General features: G+C 48.5%; 1 protein-coding gene across 1 annotated transcript; it reads left to right on the forward strand.

Moving 5' to 3' along the window:
- The first annotated feature begins 687 nt into the window (after positions 1–687).
- Positions 688–22,420, forward strand: VSX2 (visual system homeobox 2). The gene is made up of 5 exons (XM_017829364.1): positions 688–1,123; positions 2,334–2,418; positions 5,337–5,460; positions 20,795–20,975; positions 22,042–22,420. Exons 1-5 carry the CDS (start codon positions 688–690, stop codon positions 22,371–22,373), a joined length of 1,158 nt encoding a protein of 385 aa, XP_017684853.1. The 3' UTR covers positions 22,374–22,420.
- Positions 22,421–22,841: the final 421 nt, after the last annotated feature.

Here is a 22,841-nt window from a genome sequence, read left to right on the forward strand (position 1 = left end):
TCTTGCCACAGCTGGTAAAAGGCAAGTTACTGAGGAACTGTGCAGTTCAGAAACCATGGCATGGGCATGGGTGTCTAGAGAGTCCAAGCAACTGTTTCAGCTCCTCTGACGGCATGAATGTTTCTCCAACATGTAATGCTTCCAGCTCTACATTTTCAAGGAACGCTGTTTAGTTTTAATTCTTGGGTTTCCTCCAAGGTCCCTAATTTCTCTGCTGACCACATATTTATCTCGGAATACGGGATAAGCAAGAAAGCCAGAGAGTCCATCGTTTCCCTGCTCAGAGGCTTTGCACATCTCTCCTCCAGGGCCGGTGCCCCACGCCGTGCGTGTTTATGAAAGCAGGGATACCTCCATCCCTCCCTCCCTTCCTAACCCCACCTCCCCAGCACGGCTGGAGGCGAAGCGGGGCCGGGGCCTACGGGGCCGGGCCGGGCCGGACCGGCCCTTTTCTGCGCAGGGGCGGCGGCGGCCCCAGCCCGCTGGCGGGCACCGGCCCCAGCCCGCCGAGCAGCGGCCCCGCCGCCGCCGGTGCCGGCTTTTTGGCATCCCTGATCGCGGCTGGCCCCTGTGATTGGCTGCGCGGCTCTGACCCCGCTCGGGCTCCCGGCTGGGCGGATAAAAGGGGCCTGAGCCGGGGGCTCCCAGGCATTCCCGGAGCGGGCACCAGGGACCGCCGGCCGCAGCATGACGGGCAAAGCGGGCGCGGCGCTGGCACCCAGCCTGCCCGGCAAGCCCAAGCCCGACGGCGCGGCCGCCGCCGCCGCCCCGCCACCGCCTCCGCCGCCCCCCGCGGCAGGGGTCAAGCCCAGCTCCGGGCCCACCCCTCCCCGTTGCACCGGTTTCGGTATCCAGGAGATCCTGGGCTTGAACAAGGAGCCGCCGTCGCACCCTCGGGCCGCCCTGGACTCTCTGCCCGCGGGGCACCTGCTGGCGGCCCGCTCTGTGCTCAGCCCCGCCGGGGTGGGCGGCGTGGGCATGGGGCTACTGGGGGCCGGCGGCATCCCTGGCTTTTACACTCAGCCCACCTTCCTGGAGGTGCTCTCCGACCCCCAGAGCGTCCACCTGCAGCCCCTGGCCCGGGCTCCCGGGCAGCTGGACAGCAGCCAGACGGCCAGCTCAGGTAGGCACGTCCCCGGCCCCCGGGGACTCGCCGCGCCCCACCAGCGCAGCCGCCCGCATCCCGCGCCCCGCCGGGAGGCCACTTGCCCGGCGGCGGGAGGGCAATTTCGTTTCGATTCCGAGGAAGAGGAGAAGGGCGGACGGGACCGTATTTTCCCCCTTTCGGGGCTGCGGCCGCTACGTGACGGCGTGGCCGGGGGCGCCCGGTCCGGGAATGCGCGGAGCCCCGTCGGAGCGGTCCCCCGCCACCCCAAGTCGTTGCCGGAGAATTAGGGGCCTTTCGGCATCCTTTTCCTAGACGGCAGCAGCCTCCCACAACTCTTCCTTCAGGCCCGTTCCCGAGGCCTCCTCGGGTACCCCTGGAGCGGCAGGCAGCAGCGCCCGACCCTGGCCCCGAGGGCAACCCCTGGCTTCCTCCCGGCAGCGGTCGGAGCCGTCCGACGCGGTTTCCGTCCAGGCCGTGCCCGCAGCACGGCCGGCCGTGCCCGCAGCACGGCCCGCCGAGCAGCACGGCGCCGGGGCCGGGCAGGTTAGAGCGGTGCCGCGGGCAGGAGCGGGACCGGAGGGCGGCCGGAGCGCGCATCGAAATGTGGGTCCCAGTTCCGTCCCTCGGCTGCTCCTTCGGGGCAAAGGCGGCAGTGTCCTGTCCTTACCATCCCCGGGCCGTTGCATCCCTTGGAAGTCGGGGGCTGCGGATAGGCACCAGCTCCTCCCGGGGTTTGTTTTTGCTGGTAGCTCCGTAAACCTCAATTTCTCCGTCCCCGCTCCGGTGTTTCTGCGGCGCAGTCCGGGATCCCCGGACTGGGGCAGGCGGCCGCGGATGCCCGGCCAGGGGCAGGGGGTTGCAGCTTCCCTCTTTTCCTACATTTTGGTTGAGCTCTCCGGGCTCTGCATTTTAGCAGCGAGACAACAGCAGCCTCAGCAAACGACACTGGGGGAGAGAAGCGAGAGCTGCAGCCTCTGGTCCCCGCCCGGAGCCTTCCCTGTCCGGGGTGGATCGCCCAGAGCTGCCCTCACCGGGACCGGGAGCGGCGCTGGGGCCGCGCCGCGCTGGAGGGAGCGGCCGGCGTCGTGCCCCGTCCGCGGCGCGACCGCAACGAAATCTTCGGCCAGAGCTGGCGGAGGGCGGGGAGCTGCCGGGCCCGGCTCTACCTGGGGGTCCCTGGCGGGGAGGGAGCCCCAGCCCACAGCCGCTGCCTGTCTCTCCGCAGATTCCGAGGATGTCTCCTCCAGCGACCGAAAAATGTCCAAATCTTCCCTAAACCAGAGCAAGAAACGAAAGAAGAGGCGGCACAGGTAAGCCAGGGGAGGCCACCCCGCCGGCTCTCGCCGCCTCAGTCCCCGGGGAACCGGGCACCACCGAGCCCCGCCGCGCCGGCGGGGCCGACCCGCTCCGGCCTGGAGCAAAATACTCTTCCCGGCACCCGCCACCGGAGCGCCCCTGCGGCTTCTCCACCGGGTCCTTCCCTTTTTCTTTCTCCCCGTCCAAAATAAATCGGATTTGGGGACGTGCCTACAGGGAGCGGGGGGATCAACCACAGGTGTCGTTTTATTAAATTTTTTCTGGCTGCGGATCCAGGTATTCCCAGTCGCAATGCCGAACAGCACATGAGCATCTAGGCGGAATAGGGATCACCGGTGTTCGGGAAGGGAAGATCATCTACCTGTCAGAAATAATAAAACCCGTTATCGGCTCCACATACACCAATCTTAATATTGGCTGTCAGCAAGACAGAATTCCTATCAATAATTTAAATATTTTATTACTTAGAAATAAATGTTTTGCCAATAGATTAAATAATTGGGAATCAGAGACAACCTTCAGAGAAGCTGAAGAAGGCTGGAAAATTGCTTAAGGAAACGAAGATCTTCTTTGGGATTTTGTTCCCCTCAGCATGGTCAGGGTAATAGACTTTGCCTGACTTCTCCCACAGTTAAAAAGGAGTTGGATTGTCTGCGCCTTATAAACAGAAACAAAAAATCCTGTGCTGGGTTCTGGCGTTGCTGTGGCCGGAGCGCCAGGACAAAGGAAGGCCAGGCACCATCCACTGAGGGTGATTTAGGAATAATTAAATCAATCCTACCACGATGCAGGAAAGGTGGATTAAAAGACGCCCCAGTGAAAGCTTACCAGGATACCGGGGTGGAAGGAGACCGTCCCAGGAGGCGTCTTGCTATGTATGCAACAGGAGGCTCGGTCTGTAGGGCTCATCCCGAATTCGGAGCCCCTCCACAGGGAAATATTACCAGTTTGGGTGCTCTGGAGTAAATACGAGTTCATCTTCTTTGTGGCCCGGACAGGGCTGAGCGAAAACACAGCCGAGTCTGGTGTACAGGTCCCCGTCTGGATGGGGATTTGTTTTATTTTCGGTTCTATACAGAAACAGACCTGCAACATTTGTCTGTAGTTGTATATTCTGTACTAAACGGTTAAGACCCCCAGTTGGACCAAGGAAGGGCTGAGAGATGACCAATAGCCTGCATATAGCTCCAGGATAGAAACACAAAAAGGGGCAGTGGATTGCGTATTGCAAAAGGGACAGGGGCTACCCGAGGATGAGCTAAAAAGGGAAAACTTGAACTGAACGTCAGGCAAAACCCTCCTGCTGCTGAGCCTGGACGGGCTTCTGCGCTATTGTCGGAGGAAGGTGGAGGGGAATGCTTGAAACGTAAACTGGATCAAAACTGGAATAATTTTTTCTGTGGTCCCAGAGAGAGAAAATACACGAATTGATGTGGCTCTGCTGTCCCTAGAATTCACAGATTTGTCAGAATTGAAGAAAAACCGTTTGAAAAGATAATGATTTAAGAATGAATTTAAAGAAGGGTCTGGTTGCAGGCAGGTCCCTTGCATTTGCATGCTGCTTTTGTTAGTAATATTATCGATCTGATGGAATCCTTTTCATTCTGTATAGTGGAGGATATTTCTGAGAATTTCTGTTTATGCTCTCTGGAATTGTAAGGCCCTTCTGAAATCTGGATATATTTTAGAAAAAGACTATTTTCTCTTTCCTTCCAGGAGCTATATATTTCTTAGATTGATGATATTTATACATTGATTTTGCAAAAAGGCTGCAGTTCTTGAGTTGATAATTGTTTTATTTTGGTTTGGGGTTTTTGGTTGAATTTTTGTTTTGTTTTGTTTTCTTGGTTGCTATTTGGGTTTGGGGTTTTTTTGGTGTTTTTTGTTTGGTTCGTGTTTTTGTTTGTTCGTTGGTTTTTTGGTTTTTTTTTTGCCATCAGAGTATTGTTAGTTTATATGAAAAATTGCATTTTCTGTACTGAAGGAGTTGAAGGGTGGGAGTTTTAATCCTCGGGGAGTGGAAGTGGTCTGAGACTTCTCATGCATCTGCTGGAGAAGGGCTTTCATCTGTATCAGCTTTCCAGCTGCTGATTTTTCAATTTGGTTGTCCCAAACTGAGAACTTGCTGTGCAATGGCAGGTTGGGCTGCTGCCCGCCCAGAGTGGTCCAGGAGGATTTCCAGAGGATAATAGGGTAATGCAAGCTGTCAGGGAGCAGCTAATGCGATATCAGGGTGGGAGCAACCAGGGGAAAGATAGAGGAAGGGAGCTGGCCCTGGCTCTTGTGGGGAAGGAGTGGTGAAAAGCGGTGGGGAGTAGAGTGGATAAAACATTCAGAGAATTCATCCATGGACTGGGACTCGAGGTGAAGGATTATTTGCTCATGGTGATTGAACAGGCTAAGAATCAGCAGCTGGGAAAGGGCTCAGCACCTCTCTAGGCAGGGTGCTGCAGGGATGCTGCTTCATCTCAATGTGACTATCAAAGGGTTAAGAAATGTCTGGATGAAAGAGGAGGAGAGGTGTGGTTTTAAGCCTGGCCAGGGGTGGGTTCAAAGTTGTAAGGGACATAAAAGATAAGGACACCAGCCAGGATCCTTGAAAGAGGCAGTGGAGTCTGAGATGTAAGAGCAGCTGGCATCACTGTGGGTGCTCGCTGCTGGGGAGGGACAGTCTCTAGAGGCAGGTCCTTGAAAAGGGAAGGTGATTTGTAACTGTTAAAAGTGCTGTCTTCTGGCATTTTCAGATTCTCCTTTCACCCTGGCACCTGACCTTTGGGCACAGAAACATAGGAGGTGGGGAAAAGTTATGCATTAGCAGGTTACCCAGGTTTCACTGTCCATTTCTCTGACTCTTCATCATCTTTGCTGCTTCTTCTTATGTTTTTTGATCAAAGAGTTTTACTCCCCTCAGGACAATCTTCACATCCTACCAACTGGAGGAACTGGAAAAGGCCTTCAATGAGGCCCACTATCCTGACGTATATGCTAGAGAGATGTTGGCCATGAAAACAGAGTTACCAGAAGACAGGATACAGGTAATCATATCTCTTGGATCCCCTTATCATGCTCCTCTCAGCCATTTTCATCCCTCCCTGAAGAAAAGATAGCATGGGAAGGCTGACATTTCTCTGAATAAACTTCCCCAGGCTGCCAATTCTCCTGCTTTCCATGGGTAGGCAGAGAGATCAGCTGTTCTTGGCAGATTTGTATTTGGTGTTTGTATGTCAACATGTGCTATGCATGGTGTGTTGTACCAGTGATTTAGGGTGTGTGTAACAGAGGGAATCTTAATTCAGAGAAGGAGAACAGACATGCAAGAAAAGACCACAGAGTTTTGAGGACTTGCTATGGGAAAGAAGGTATAGGAAGGAAGAGAACCTCCTGGAGACTGTGTCTGGGTGGGCACTGTGAGAGGGAAAGAGCTCATCTCTGCTCCTTTGGGCACAGAAGGATGCACAGGGATGGCATAGACAGCTAGTAGTGCTGTGGGTGGACTCAGTGTGGGAATGATGGGGGAGTCCCAGAGAGGTGTTTGCACCATCATTGTCACTTGAGAAGGCAAATGCCTCCTCAAGTGAAATTTCCCTAAAGGTTTCTGGGGATATTTATATTTTTTAAAAATTTGTTAAATTTTGTTAAGCTTACAGTTTTTAACATTTGGGTTTTAGTTGCATGTCAGTCCTGTTGTGCCACCATGAGGAGGTAGAACAAGGTGGCATGGAGTATCACCATGTGTGGTGAATCCTCCAGTGATAAGGAGCAGTCTGAGCTGCAGAGCTGTGCCAGCACCATCCTTTGTCCTGTGTGGCAGCAATCAATGCAAGCAATCATTACAGCCAAAATGCTGGAGAAGACTTACAGCTGCTGTGTACAGTGTGGGAGGCACAATGTGCTTGGACGGACTACACATGGTATTCACAAGGGTGGGCTCCAGCAGCTTTTGTTGCCTCCCTTCACTCATGACTTGCTCCTGCCAGGTTGCTACATAAGGCATAGGATTGTAATGGCTGAGCCTTGAGCAGCAGGTACAGGTAATATTTCTGGGCTGGCTGAGAGTTAAACTGGCCTGGTCCTCCACACAGTGGCAGTGACTGCCTCTGTGACTGGTGTATAGCAGTTTCTACAAGAGACATTGTCTTAAGTGCTACATTGTGTTGGGAGGGTCCTAGTTTCCCAGGTTCCTCCTTCTGTTCAGTCCCTCATGCGTGCCCAGCACCTGCTGAGCTGCTTCTTGAGCCTGTACGCTTTCTTTGCTAAAGAGATGGCCCAGGAGGCTGCTCCCTTGTGGGTTTGGAATGTAGCTCAGAGGGCACTTAGCAAGATAACACTGATGCTGGAAGCTGCTGTGGTCTAACCCTATGCAGAGACAGGAAGATCCTCGCAAACAAAAGTGCAACCTTTTTTCCCCTCAGTCCTGAGACCCCCTCACCAGCCTTATTTTTATGCTTAAACAAGAGTGACATCTTTATAAAAGCAAGTCGTGCTTCGTATTCCATTGATCTGGCAGGACTCCTGCTGACCTAACAGCTTGTAGATAACCTTCGTGCTGACAGGATTTACACCAGTCTTCAGAGATAATGGCTCATCATCTGAAATCCTACCTGATGCATTAGGATTTTGCTCTGAGCAACAAGCCCTGATGCTTTGCCTCTAAAGAGTGAGATGGATGAAGGGTCATTTCTCTTCTTGTGACCCTGTAGGACATCAAGTTAAGAGAGGAGAGACTTATCAGGAGTGTAGTGTTGCCTGCACCCACCATCTGATGCTGTCCTAGAAAGAGGATCCTTCGATTTCCCGTAAAGGACCTTTTCAGCCAAGAGGTTTATCTGGTGGCACAGTATATGTTGAACTCCAGAGGCACCATTTCTCTGACCAGAACTGAGGACTTTCACTATGTGTGAGGTGGAGGGAGATACTATGGCAGAGAGTGCAGAGTTGGACACTGCATGTACTGCTTCAGCATCTGGAGCATCCTTCCAGTGCTGAGACTCAGCGTTTTACCTGATACAGAAGCGAAATAGAAGCTAATGTATCTTAACTGTCACTGACTTGCTGCCATGTCATTCTGCAGCTGGCTAATAAACAACTGCCTACTCTCCCTGTGTTGCAGAATTTTTAAAACTAAGAGGGCTCCTTACTCGGATCCCTCTGCCCTAAAGATCAGGTTAGACTTGGACAGCAGAAGCACCTCATGGTCTGACCATCAGGTGTAACTAGTGGCATGTATATTCCAAAAGAAAGTGCTTGTGAGTAACAGTTTTCCTCATCGTGAAAGGGGAAATAATGAGAAACAGCAGAATTTATGTGGCATCTGTTGTGTGAGAGCATGAGCACCCTGCCAGGGTGAGCATCAGAGTCATGTAGAAGTCCTGAGCACCACTGTTCTTTCCAGTAGGTCAGCAACCGATTATCCCTTACCACATATTCTATGAAATTTCCTTGTCCATAGTTTTTTGTGTATGACAAGCCATGCCAAGATAATTCCCACCTTTGATCACTCTTCTTGATATTTCACCTCATATTCCTTTTCAACTTTAGCCCTTTGTGTTATGAGCCTATTTCTTTACCCCTTGTTATAATGTTCACACTCTTTAAATAAATCTAAGCTATTTCTTCTCCTGGCTGTCACTTTTGGTTTTCATCATTGCTTACACAAGTTGCAAAGACCTTTCCTTAAATCATCCTTCATAAATCACACACTCATCTCTTAATCATTTGGTTGTTCTTACGTGGAGCCCATCCTTCCTGTCAGTCTTCCTGGAGATAAGAGACCACATGCCTACAACTGCATGCTGGGTGTGTTCACACTGGTTCAGCTGGATTTCTCAGCCCTTGTAGAAACAGCCTTATATTAGCGCTGGTCTGCTTGCTTCCTTATTTATTTATTTCTATTTGTCTAATTCAGTCACTTTAAACTTTTTTTGGACAGGTTTTTGTTTTTTTGTTTTGGTTGTTTTTTTTTAATGCTCAGAATTTTCCCTTCCGTGTTCTGGATTTCATATGGCATTTTATTAACTTTGTCTGACAGCCATAATCACAGCCCTACCAGCTCTGACACTGGCAAGAGGTGGGTGCTAGAGTATGAGAACAGGGCAGCTATCCAGTGATACTTACTGAGTACTTTATCAGCCTCCTGGGATTTTGAACACATGTAAATATTTTAGTATCCTGCAGCAAGAGGTTCTGCAGCAGAACTGCCTGAGTGAAGTAAACCTTGCTTTGAATCTCTTAACATCATTTATTGCCCCTTGGAAGAGACAGCTGACAATGAATCTTATTCCCATTTTCATAATATTTATAATTCCACATAGTTGAATTCTTTTCTTTGCATGAGTTTTCAGCTGCTCAAGGGAGCTCTATATTTTTTAATTTTCTTTGTGGCTTACAGTTCCTCTCATCTTTCAACATTTCTCTCTCCCTCTTCTATATCATTAATGAAAGTGTTTTCTAAGATTGTTGTGAGCATCATATGTTGTGGACTTCCACAGCATTCCATGTGGGTTCTCACTGGATCCACACCTAAGAGTGATATCTACCCCTTAATTTCATTCATGGAATTATTTCTCAGGAAGTAATAGTCAAAGAGAAAGTAAATCACCTATGAAATTTGATGTGAAAGTGAAATTCAAAGAGTGCAATTGAAAGAATGATATATAGGAACAGTTTGCAGGTAAAACCTTCAGCAGAATGCTACAAATAGCCATCAGAGGCCAAGAAAGTTATTGGTTTGAAAGAACATTGAATCCAGGAAAAAATATTCAAATCCTCCATTTAAAGAGAAGATGAACATGTGATTTTTTTTCCAAGGCAGCACTCTTTAACACTGTGTGTGTCTTCCCCCCCCCCTCCATTGAACTGGCTGCTCCTGGAAGAAAAACAAGCATCTTCCCATTGGGAAAGTAATTATTTTTCATAGTGAAACACTATGCACAAGTCAGACCAGATGTCACTGTGGCCATTTTGCAAGATACTAAAAAGTCCACATTAATCAATATATTTGAAAATACTCAAAAGAATTGAAGTGCCCCTATTAGAATAAACACAGACCATTCTGTAAAATCCAGGTGAGGTAAGTAGATTCCTGTGGGGAAGTATATCTTAATAAACAGAATGAAGTATTAAAAATGGCCTCAAGTACTGTGACATCTGACTTAAACTGCTGTTTCTCATAACAATACTCTTAAGTGTAATGAGTAGATTTTAGACAAGTTATCCCTATTGAATTTATTAATATGTAGCAGTTCTGAACTTTAAACACAGTAGTTTCAATATTAAAGTTCAGTAACAATTTGATTTGGGATTATTGAAATGTGTGTGTATGTTTTTCCTTATAATATGTCTCCTACCAATCAAACAAATTGATTAATCAGTATTTCGAAAAAATAAGATCCTGGCTGCCATTGGGGGGACACTAGAGTCACCTTCTTAGGGAACTAATCAATTGAGAAAGATAATAAAAGTGCTAAAAATTGTCAGTTCATATTGTCAAAATATTATATGGTTATTATGTGGATGATGAATTTTGGGACACATAAAATTGCTCATGTAAGCAAAAGGAATCCCAAGAAGATTCCTGGTACTGTGCATGAGAAGTGGGGATTGTCTGTGTATCCAGCAAGTTTTGTCAGGCAGCTAAAAGGTCAGTTTTGGTTAAAACCAAAACAAGGTCAACTAAATCTCTAATTGAAAATGTATTGGTTTAGCTGCTTTCAGATTAATGCATTTCAGTATCACTGTGCAGGGAGTTGAACAGGGATGGAGGAATCAGGAAGAGTAGTCATTTGGAGGGAAGCATTTGTACCAAGAGAGTATTTTTCCAGAATAAGAGCCTTACCTTGCTTTATTTTTGCAAAAAGGTTTTCTATTTAGAGATGAACATAATTTGGAAAGGCCTGAGGAACCTGAACTGCACTGAGCGTGAGCTCAGGAGTGAACTCAAGGAGTTCCCCCAAGAAACATAATAGAAAGTGTGAAGGAAAAATTAACTTTATGCAGCTTTAGCAGCCCTGGCTTCTCCCTCTCCTGCCAGCTTTTCTTACCTGCTGCAGAGTGCTGAGCTGTAGCCTGAATCCTATGGTGTAAGAATGGAATGCTGTGATTACTCCATGCAGTTGGTCACCTTTCCTGAATCTGTGCCTGGAATGCCTGACAAAGGATTTCTTAGTGATGCAGAAAGTAGTGTGGTGTTGGATTTTCCAAGCTTATCACTGTTACTCTAAGAAGTGAGAACTTGTCTATTCTTGGTAAAACTTTGGGTGACTCTCGTACATAGAACAGAGAAAGGCCAGCATGAGACACACTGCCAGTGCCCAGTGGGTTCCAACTGGAATCTCTGTCTCTATACAGCAGGTTCATGGAGACCATGTGGCTATAAGGAGGTGAGCAGAGCAGTCAGGGTTGTTGGAGGTAGATTACCAAGGTGAAGGAGAAGCCTGAAATGAAGTGTTGCTGTTGTGTGAGGCACATTTCAAAATATATTTTTATATATTCATTATACCTAAATATATGTAAAATATTATTTTCAAAGAGCCCTGCAAGCAGTTAATCATGAAATAGAGTTAACCAGCTACTGCTGGCTACCTTTGCCAATAATTCCTGAGCACTGGGGCAAGCCATGGCTGTGTGATATCAGATAAGTGTCATTAACTTCCCCTATGCTTTTAGAAATGTAGGAAGTATACAAGTGAGAGTAATAAAACTAATCAAACTTACTGGCTTAGTGAGAATATTATTATGAGTTTTTCTCATGGCGTATGGTGCATCTCTGCCTCCATGTCTTTAATTGGTATGTTAGGAGTTTGCTGCCTCTTCAATAACATGCTTGTTTAGTTGATCTAAACTCATATTCATTTCCATTTTTCAATTAAGAGTTGTTTAATTTGGCCCTTTCTGTAATGGATTGTTTTCATTACCCTTTATCTATGGCCTGTTTTCAGCCCATGTGCTAGAACTTAGTTTACAAGATAATTACCAGAGCTGCAAACAGAGGGGCTGGGTGACAGGCAAGAGCAGGCCTTCCCAAAGGGATTCCTGTCTGAAAAGTCTTAACACTGCATGCCTTTGGACAGAGAAAGAAAATGTGGCAGGAGAAAGGAAGGAAAATGGAGGGTCAGGAGCAACTCTTCAGTTTACTGTGAAGTGGGGACTCTGCTGTTTGTTGCTAGACCATGCAGATTACCTGCCTAGGTTGTGGGATTTACTTTGCTACAGCTGAGGCTGTAGGTGAGTTCAAAAGGTCTTTTTAATGCAGATGTGGAGATACAGAGTTATTAATGTTTTCTATACTCAGGTACTGCTTTATCCCTCTGTGTTCAGTCTCTGAGTTGCTTTAGCCACTGATAGATTTTCTAAATGGGACAGAAAAACAAATAAACCCAAACTTGGCTGTCCTTTACTTCTGCTCTGTCCCTTGCAAGATGTTTATGGCTGTCCCAGCATAAGGAACTGTGAACTTGTGCTTCTCCACAGTACTGGGAGGGAAACAGCACTCTTTGCAGTGACTTTGCTTGTTCTCTCCCTGGTTTGGAGATGCCAAGGGTCAGACACTTTCAAGTGTTGGGGCACGTGAGTTCCCTGAAAGAGGAAGACAGATGGACAACAGAATATGCCATAGCCCATTTCTGTGAAGTGCTTGGCAAAGGCTTTCCCTGTCACGTCCAGGAGAATTAGGAATGGCTCTGCAGGTTTGATGTCAGGCTGTGACAACTCTTCCCCGCATTCATCTCCCGTTTTCTTAATAACACTTGTTTAAGGGTAACACTTCTCTGAGTTTGCATAGGCATTGCAGTTCCTCAATCACTTAAACTCTTCTGGAAATGCTACCCCAAATCCCTGTGCTGGGAACACTTCTATTCATTCCTTCATTTAATGATGAACTTTCTTTTCTCTCTTCTGATACTACTCAGTTTTTCACAACTGTTTTTTTAAAAAATAATGGTCAGCCCAGCAAGTTGAATAGTTAATTCCCCTCCAGTCTTAGGATGTCTGGCAGAGGGACCAGCTGATGGTTGTCTTTGTGTTTTCCTCTAATGACCCTTTATTATGAAGTTTTCCTCCTTTCCTGACTTTGAATAGAGGTTTTTCTAACAGTTCAATAACACAGGCATTTCAGACACTCAGTTAATTTACTCTCCCCTTTATTTCTTAATGGATCTATTTTTCTCTGTTTCCTTTTACCCTGATAGATCTCAGCAAGTTCTTATTCTTCTCTGGTAGCACAAACCTCCTCCACCTTTTCATTGGTCTGCTTTGGGTGTTCTGTGAGCCAGGCAGTGTAGGCCCAGGCAGTGTAGGGAAGTCCAGTCCTCAACAGATATATTGGTGACTCTGATCTCTACATGCATGAGGCTGGCAGTTCCTTCTGTGGAGCAGAAAAGAGGAATGGAGTTGGATAACAAACTGTTGCTATAGTATCTTACAACAAAAGTGCTGGATGTGCCAGTGATGTCCACTCCAAGATAACGTGCTTTATGTCCATTGGTGTTTCTGATATCTGGGTCACTTCGTATCTTTGGCTTCATTGCCCTCTTTCCAACTCAGAATGCCCCATGACTGTCACTACAGGAACCCACTATTTCTTTGTTGACTGGGTCAACTTCTTGAGCTTATATGATGACCATGACTGAGTTCAAGGCTTCAGTGTCTAAGTGACAACTGAGGGAGAGTCCCAGCCTGGGAGATCTTAGCTTGGGCAGACTAAGCATGGGGGGTACCTGGAAATGTACTGTGACCTCAGATATGCCGTCCTGGTGCAACCAGCACCCACAGGCTGTTGGCAGCTCTGCAGGTCACACTGCTAGCTGTGCTGTGCTGTGCTCTAGTCTGAGCTGATGGTGTTGTCTGCAAGCGTCAGTGGCACAGCAGCAGCCAGTGCCTGGACCATCAATCTTCTGCAGCTGTAAGATGTCATGTGAAAACCCCTGGAGCTGTGAATTACCCACAGAAGGTTAAGGGTACACAGAGCTGAGGAACACGTAGAGCCAGGAGCAGACACGTGATAGGAGTAGAGCGCTGAAGGGGCACCCTGAAGATAACTGCCAGTCCTACCTCTTGACTCGTGGTCAGGGGCCAGACCACTGTTCTGCACTGCTCTTTGGCTCTGGTGGTCATCCTCCTTCCCCAGGTTTAAGAGCTCTGTGAAGGATTTTCTGAGTTTGGGTGATTAGATATCTCTCACTGCGTGAGGCAAGGAATTGCAAACATCATCTTTACTATGTACCTTCCTAAGGGAAGATTGTAAAGACTGCAACTTTCTCCTTTTAGTGGTCAGTCCAAACTGTTGCATGGAAACTGATTACATCTTACAACATTTTATAAAACATCACATGTTTGTGTAGATATCTTCCAGCTGATGCTTCAATGCCTCAAGAGTACAGTGCATTAGTGAGTGTGCACTGTACCCCTCAGAGGGACTTTGTGGACTGTCCCCATGCCCACAGGGCTTTAGCTCAGAAAATACTACATGCCAGGGAGTACTGCAGACACCTTCTCTTGCTGGTGCACAGTCTTTGGTGCCAATGCTTTTTTTCTGGAGAAGGTCAGAGAGCACCTTTGCCCTTTGCTTGGTGTATACTGGTAAAGGAAAGGGCACCCTGGAGCTGCTGGGCATGCTGGGCATGCAGGGTGCAGTCCCAGAGCACAGGCAGTGCTCCACAGCCTCAGAGGAATGCTGGCATCTCATGGTCTGATTTTAGTGCCCATTGAAAGGTATTATGAAGGGGATGTGACATTTCTCTTCTGACTGTCCTAACTCACCTTGCTCCAACAAGAAAACCATAATTATTGTGCATCCCTGCATGGTCAGAGAGTGCATTGCATATGAACATTTATAAAGATCTATGCTAAGGTTTCCTCTGTCTTAGAGGACCTACAGAACAGTGTTAGTGAGGGAAAAGAAGGCAAAATGAAATAATACAGGCAGGATAGCAGCTTGGTTAATGGAGTCAGGCGTTGTGATCACCCAAAGGATGGATGTGCACTATCACCCTTTGTGACGATGACAAATGCCTCCCTGGGTTTGTGTAGACTAGGATGATGAGTGCACTCTTGTCAGCTTTCCTGTGACTATCATGCACCTACGACCCTGATGTTTCTCCTGTTTTTCAATCAGCATGTTAGGAAAAGAGTAATTTGGGTGTTTATCTGCCGTGTCCCAGCGGCCTCTACGGAGCTGTAGCACCAGCTAAACTACTGGTCAGCTGGAATCACAGTGTGGCCATAGTGAAGTCAGTGTCTCAGAGATGCATTTTATGTGCAGATGTGATGCACAGATTGAGTGTGTGCTGAACCACTGATTTCACTGTGCCGACTGTGCACATCGTGCACAGCCCTGCAGCAAATGAAGTTCTTCACTTTTTGAAGTTTAACAAGAAGTGAAAAGACATGTCACCACATGAGGTGACAAGGCCAGGTGAAAGCCTCAGATTTGCCATAGGAACACAGTTTAATATACGTGTCCCGGTCAAGCAGGATTTTCCAGCTTTGGTTGCAACGAGTAGCAATACTTGGCCCAGGTAGTGCTTTTAAGAGCAGGATTCAGAGGAAGGCCTAATCTGCAGGACTGGTGGCATGGTAATAACGTGTACCTTTTTGCTGGATGCCATATTAAGCCTGTATTCCATGTGTGCCCTTGTTACTATTTTAGCTTAGAGGAGACCCAAGCTTCAATGAACCATCCTATCTTTGCTTGAGAGGGATGAGTGCTGTCTCACAGCTCATCTTGTATGTCTGGTTGGACTTGTTAGCCAAGTGGGTTGGACACAACTCCAGTTACTATCAAGAAGGGCTGTTGTCACACTGTGTACAGGAATTGCTCTTTCTAATGTGAGCTCAGAAAGCTCTTTCCCAGTGTTTAGTAAGAGGAGGGCTGATGATTCCTGTGATAAGCCATGCAGCCCATGTACAACCTTTACTGCTCTCATTTAACTTCATGACCACTTTACACCAGCCATAGAAAGTGATGTCACCATAAACAGTGCCAATAATTTTGACATTACATTTGAAAAGACAGCAGTAAACTGTTTCCAAGCTTACTGAAATGGTGCAGTCTCCACCAGCAGCCAGGAAGCTTTCCTGTGGTGATTGCTAAAAGGGAGGGATTCGGGGAAGCCCTAGGGCACAGTCAGACCTCACACCCTCATGGCAGTTCATTTTACAGCCCCAGTACTCATGGGTATGGATGGGGACATGCTCCAAGGAAGATAGAGGCTGTTCTTTGCAGTGCTCACATCTTGAGATTGAACTCAGCTGGGGCCACAGGCTCTGTCCGATATGAGGGTGAGGATGGTGTTGTTTTTTCAGATGAGGTTTTCATTTTGACTACTGTCATTGTTGAATCTTGGGTTGGAGAGGGAGAAGGTAGAAAGGGAGAGCCATAGTCATCAGGAGAAACTGAGTGCTGAGGTGGCAGCAGGGCCCTGGATGTGGAGGTGAACTGGAGGTGTTGTCTGGTCTGCAGCTGGATTCACCAAAGGTCTTCAAGTGGAGAAGTGGCAGGTATGCAAAGAAGATATGCATGTCAGTCCACGGGCAGGGGAGATGGTCTCAACGTTGCTGTTGGGGGTCTTGGAATTTTGTCCTTTGCTTTAGATGCTGGTTTCCCGACAGCTGTGTGCAGCTGCTCCACGCAGTCTGGCAAAAGCATGTGCCGGAGTGTCTGTGTGTCTGTGTCGATGTGTCTGCAGGTGCGGACGTTCATCTGCTTGTGGCCATCTAGTGGACATTCAGCTTGTGCTGCTTTGGGCTGCGACCGGCTTGTGGTCCATAAAGCTCGTTCTTTGAAAGACCCCTGTTGAAATGCTATTTCAAAGGCAGTATGAACGATTTGGTGAAGCAAAAATTCACCGTTGTCTAGCCTGGAGTTTTCCTTTAATAGATGAAGCATGCTCAGGCAGGGAAAATAACATTTTTTTATATTAGGAAGACAAAAATTCCAATACCAATTCCCCTGTCTGTGTACCTCAGCTTGGAAAGTAGCAGCCACGAAAATGAGTGTAACCAGTGGAAAATTTTAGGTTGAAACAATACAGAAACAATACAGAATAACACCATAGATGTTTTAAAATACCCCTTTGCTAATTCAGATTCCTGGGACATTGCCAGTCGCAGGGAGATTTCTCTCTTTAGCAGACAATGTTTCAGGCACTGATTAGGTAAACAAACTAACTAATATAATGAATGTGGATAACAAGGATACATTAAGTCTCATGTCCCTTTGCAAAATGAGAGATTCCTCCTCCTATAATTTGCTCTTCTGCATCATCAATAATCCGAAGAAGTGTCAGTTGTCATTTGTGATTCAGAGGAGGAAACTGGCAAGGTTGTCCTTGCCAGTCTTGACTCCAAAACTCCAGCTCCAAAACTCCAGCTCCAAAACACTTGCAACCCTGTGGTCAAGCATAGAGTGCCTCAACTTCTATTGCTTTGGGCAGTGGGCACTGGAGGTGAGAATTAGATGATGATTAAAGTTAGAAACATTCCCATTTAGAAGGCTTTGCAATACTGCAAGACAAACCTGTCCACTTTACTCTGTTATCCATTTTTTGAGGGTAAGTTTCCTGGAACAAGATTCCTGGGTTTTCCAGAGGGTGTTTGTGTGAAAATAAAGAGCTGTAAAACTTAAGATATAGCACGTTGGTCCAAAAGACACCTCTCCACATCAGATTGTAATAGCACATCTGATGTGCTTCAGTCTAAAATTAATCAGGGGGTTTCCCCACTGCCCATGAGGTATGGAAGCACAGTCTTTTTACCATACCCTGAGCTGTGCAACAGAGAACCACATGAAAGCAAGTGAGAAGGAAGGTGCACGGTACACAATCATATCAATAAAGCATTTCACAAAGCTGAGCCAATCCACAGAATTGGAAGGGGCAAGAGGAAACATGGACAAACCCAAACATTGCTTGTAGCAGATCAAATTTTAAAGAGCTGGAAGAAGTAAAGCAAGAAAGGACAGTAAGTAGCTGAAGAATACCAAAACCATGAGTAAATGTAAGGGTGAACCCACTCCAGGAGAAGTGAGGTGCCAATAATAAATAACTGCATAATTGGAAGTTGTGGCTGATGTACCAACAGAGCTGAGAATACCTCTGAATTACTAAAACCAGTGCATAATTCAGCTCAGAATCAAGGCATGGGAAAATTCTGGTAACACATCGAGAAATTTGGAGAAAGCAGTGAGATCTCCCAGAAGAAAGTCCCACCGATGGAGCCATCTGAATGAGGACAAAATCATGAGAACAGGCCACAGGGAACAATTCTGCTGATCTGAAATGGCGTGGGAGCTGCCAGTGCCATGCTGGAGCTTTTCTCTCCATGTTCCTTGGGATCGGCTTGTGGCAGAGATGCTGGGCTGGGATCTGATCCCAGCAATATTCTGTAAAGAGCACTACTGGTTTCACTCAGCTTCATTCATGAGATGAAGATATGGCTCTTGGTATTAAAGCAAGATGGTCAGTCTTCCTGATTTCTATTCTGATAGACATTCTGGGATTTCAAACTTTCATTTTTCCTAGTCAAAACTAAGAGGAAATTCCCATCAAAAAACAAAAATTGGTTTCAGAAATCTCAGAATAATCTTACTGAAATGTTGATGTAATTTTGATATTCCCATTTGGCTTTAAAGCATAGATTTTGCATGTCTTTTGCATCTGAGATTAAAATACAGCATTCATAAGAAAGCCATAAATAATTTTGATTACACTTCCACTGGCTGGACACTGTTTTTCCTATGTGATTGAATCAGCATTTTTTGATTGAAAATTTTCTACTGTCTCTAGTCAAGACTGGGCTGCCAGCTGGTAAAGCTTCTGCTACCTCCAGTGTTTGTGTAACACAGCCATGGAAAAGGGTATGCTTCAGGGCATCTGATTTAGTAGCAGTGGGCAGGCTGAGACCTGACCAGGGAGAAGGGAAGAGGAGTGTGAGGCATGGGGGAAGATGTTTGGGACATCAAGGCAGGAGGGAAGAGAAAGGGAAAGGTAGTAAAAACATCAGTGAATAGGCATCTGATAAAATAAGTTTGAGGGGAGTTAAAAAAGTTGCCCACTTGGTACCTCGTGGAAAACCCTGTTCGTGGGTGAGATCCTAAGTGTGTCAGCTAGTGACAAAAACAGCTGTACAGAGGTGAGCCTTGCAAGCCACTCTAGGTGCGTGGAAGAGTGTCACTGCAGCCCCAAACCAAGCCAGATTTACAGGCACCAGACATGGGACTGTGCAGGAATTTCTCTCTGAAATCGGAGAGGAGCTCTGCTGTGATGGATCTAACTATATTGGTTTATCCAGGGCAGAACAGGCAGGATCCCTCTCCTGTCTCAGGTGGGTTAAACTGCCCCCTCACAGCATGGAATTGTAGGGGGGTGGCTGTCCCACTGCCTGGGTCTGGTGGGTGAAAAAGAACTATGGAATTTTGGGCTGAGTTTGGAGTAGGAGCCTCCAGTGAAGAGCCTCCAGCTCTTCACTCTGGGCTCTGGGAGTGAGAGGAATGCCTGGAGTGAGAGACCCTTTCAATATCCTGCTGACTACAGGGCCAAGTGGCATGGATGAGCAGGTGAAAAGAGGAAGGTGTGCATTCCTGAGGGTCTTTGCTCAGGCACTGGAGGATTTGCAGCCATACATGGTCCAGAGGTTAGGTATTGGCAGTATGAAAGTGTAAATCAGACTGTTCATCATGCAGAGGAGGTGATGTGTGGTGAAGCAGCTGTAAAATTCCCTCTGACATGCACAGAGTGTCTTCTGCTGGGAGAAGCTGGGATCACAGCCACTGGGACCACCACCCCACCCAGCTCTCTGTGGGAGCAGGCTGGCTGAGCTCCCAGGAATGGCCAAGGCTGGTTGTCACCAGTGTTAGCAAACCACCCGCCTACCCTGCAGCTCTGTCCCCACCACAGGGCTGCAGTGCCAGGCAGTTCTCTGCACAGGTAGAAGAGGTGAGCTTGCCTTACCAGCTGAGAGCAGGACATCATTCCCTGGCATCAGTGTTACTGTCCCCACGGCAGAGCTGGCGGTCTGGGACAGACCCCCAGTGCCCCCCAGTGCAGCTTGGGCTCCCTCAACGAAACGAATGGTGGGGACAAGAGAGGGTTAAGCTGTCAGCTCTGTAATGTTAAACAGGTGTCAAAGGCACCTCCATATATCTGCAGATTGAAATCAAATTCTTTGCAGTATAAAAAGATAAATTACCCAGGCGAATCCCGCCTCATCCCACTCATCAGGCCAGCGCCAGACGGCAAGCAATTTTTTTTTTTAATGTGCTAACGACCTAATCAAGCAATCAAGTCGGAGAAGATTGCGGAGTGACCCCGAGCATCCATCTGCCAGCGAGACCCTGCCATTCATTTCCATTCTGCCATGTACTTTCTGGGAAAGGGAGGGAAAAAAATAGAAAAGAAAAAAAAATCCTAAACAAATTAACACCCAATTTTCTGTGAGTCTAATTAGTTAAATGAGGAGGTGTTTGGGGTGTCCGCAGGGAGGGAGGGGCTGCCTCTTGGAGAGGGGCCTGGTAACTCCATGGCATTAATTAGCGCAGGTCAATGGCGTGGTTCCCTGGGGACCAGCTGCTTTAATTTCCCGTGATATTTCAGTGCCTGAGGCCCATCGATTCAAACTGAAATTAACTTATTTTTCAATCAGGCCTGGGCTGCCCCTGGGGCTGACTCTTCCTTTGCCTCCTTCTGAATAGACCTCAAGCAATTTTTCATCTAAAGCTGATGCCTCTGCTCGGTGGGAAGGGAGGGGAACCGGGGAGGGAGGAGGGCGAAGGAGACAAGAGGAATGGAAATCAGAGAGAGAGCACTAATAGATTTCTGCCAGTATCACCCCCTCCCCGCCATTGCCGCCCGCCTCTCTGCTCGCTGGCCCCCAGGTCACAGCTCAGAGATTATTCTGCCAATTTTCTGAGAAGATGAGGGGCTTTTCAAACTGGGAATTCAGGGCAAAGCGCACAGATCAGCTTCCCCCTTCTCCTGCTTCTCCTGATCCTCCACCCCCATCCAAGCCCTCCCTTCAGGCACCACTGCCTGCAGCCCTGTGCTGCTGCTCAGATACCCAGTAAATAATAAAAAAAAAATCCCAGGCACAAGAGCCAAAAGCCACTAGAAAAAGACGCTGCAATGGCAAATTAATTACATCCTGCGGAGAGGGGTGGGACCTGCTTTCACACTTGGCCCTTGCCACTCCTGCAAGGGAGGGAGGGAGAGATACCTGGTGTCTACTGCATAGGAAAAGAGGTTGTAGTGCCTTCAGGATGAGCATCCACACATCTGCCTTCACCCTGCTGCACAAACATGTGTGTTCCCATGTGGGAAAGGGACTGACATGCCTTCTCCTTGCAAAAAAACCCATGTCCCTCCTTGTTGCTTGCTCCAGGTTTGGTTCCAGAACCGCCGGGCCAAATGGCGGAAGAGGGAGAAATGCTGGGGGAGGAGCAGTGTGATGGCTGAGTATGGGCTCTACGGTGCCATGGTGCGTCACTCCATCCCACTGCCCGAGTCCATCCTCAAGTCTGCCAAGGATGGCATCATGGAGTCCTGTGCCCCTTGGCTCCTGGGTAAGAGAGCAGCTGCCTTCATGGGTGATGGCAAGTGGGTAGAGACAAAGAGGGGGAAGCAAGGAAGAAATCAGAGTTATGTTGAAAATGGGTGAAGGGCAGCAGGGTGAGGTTCTCCCTGCCCTGCCTCGCTCAATGCCCCCTGTTCCCCAATGACCCTTGTCAATAGCATTTGACTGCTCATCCCAAATTCCTGCTGGACCTTGGACCCTGACCTGCAGAATCTGGTTGGGACAGGAATTTGCCCCCATGCTCAGGCTGATGTTACCCTCCAATTCCCATGGCTAAAGCATCCTTCATGCTCAGCCCTGGAGCAAAGGCTCTAACCCTTGTCCAGGGCAGGAGGTCATCCCAGTCTCACTCCTCCAGCCCTGTGATGCTGTGTGGGGTATCAGGACCCCCAAATGCACTGTCCTTGCCCCAGGTCCCAGGGGGAACACTCTGCTGCCTCCTCCTGCTCTTGACACCTGGTGGAGCTCCATTTCTGTCTGTTTTCACTTGGTTTTCTGTGCAGACATGGAGGTAGCAGCTACCCTAACACACTCTTGCTCTTTGCTTCCCTCTTTCTGACCTCCCAGGCTGGTTCTGCCCCAAAACCACTGTCTGGCATCTTGACGATGGGCTGTCCTGTCCTTCTGTCTCTGTGAAACAGAGAGGCAGAGGGGGCAGTTGTGTGGAGTGGGTTGATAGAGAAATAGGCAATAGGGATCTCCCTCCCCATCCTCAGTGAATCTCAGGCAACTGTGCTGCTGTCTGAGACCCTCATCCCCATGCAGGGACAAGTTAGCTTTAGGTTTACAGAGAGAAATGAAGAGGAAAGTAATTATAGACCTTTGGGGGCAGCCCGGAGTCCACAGATGCCAGGCTGCCCCAGCAGGCAGCTGCCTTGTCCGGGCTGTCCTCGCACGGGTGCAGGAGCAAGTGGCTCCCCGTGACTGCTGTATGAAGTGAGGGTTTCTGCTTTTCCTTAATTCTGGCCTCTCTTTATCTTTGCTGTTTTCAGTTCAAGATGGCTTTCCCATGCCCAGGCGCTTTTCTAAACCCGAATACCAACAATTCTTTTTAGGGATGCACAAAAAGTCTCTGGAGGCAGCGGCTGAGGCGGGGAGGAAGACAGAGGTGGAGCGCCAGGCCCTGCCCAAGCTTGACAAAGGTGACAAGGAAGAGAGGGGTCCGGATCCCAAAACCACCATTTCTCAGGAGGAACTGAGAGAAAACAGCATTGCCGCCCTCAGGGCCAAAGCTCAGGAGCACAGCACCAAAGTCCTGGGGACCATTGCTGGGGACACCCCAGCCCCAGGCAGGAAGCCGGAGACAGGGGAGGAGATGGCAGTGGCAGAGGATGAGAGACAGACGGAGAAGTTGAACTCGTCGCAGAAGGAGGAGAAGCTGATCTAGGGGGAAGAGAGGCGGTGGAAGCCAGCCCCGATAGACACTCTGTCCTCTGGGGACCACGTTCCTACTCAGACTGTCAGGCCTCCCTGGCCACCCCTGCCAGGGAGCAGGGCCCTGGTCTCTGTGTTTGGGGCTGCCTGGCAGGGGTGCCCATTGCCTGTTCCCCTTGAGCATACCCTTGCCCCTCAGTCCTCTGCCCCACCAGGCCTTCCTTACCCCCCATCCCTTCCTTTTGGGGGACACACATCATCATTGCCACCTGAGAGGACACCAAGGCTCTGGTCCCTTCAGCCTCATGACTGTCTCTGGGGCTTTTTCCTGCTGCTGCAGCCCCAAAGCCCGTCTGCCATCCTGAAGCAAGCCTGTCCCCTGCTGCCATGGCCCTCCTTGGTGCACTTCTCTCCCCAGTGCTGCCTAGGTCCCTTCCCATTGTGCTCTATTCCACCATGCCCCAGGCAGACCCATTACCTT

This window comes from Lepidothrix coronata, unplaced genomic scaffold (genome assembly GCF_001604755.1).
Source record: "Lepidothrix coronata isolate B3197 unplaced genomic scaffold, Lepidothrix_coronata-1.0 Scaffold164, whole genome shotgun sequence".
NCBI lineage: Eukaryota > Metazoa > Chordata > Aves > Passeriformes > Pipridae > Lepidothrix > Lepidothrix coronata.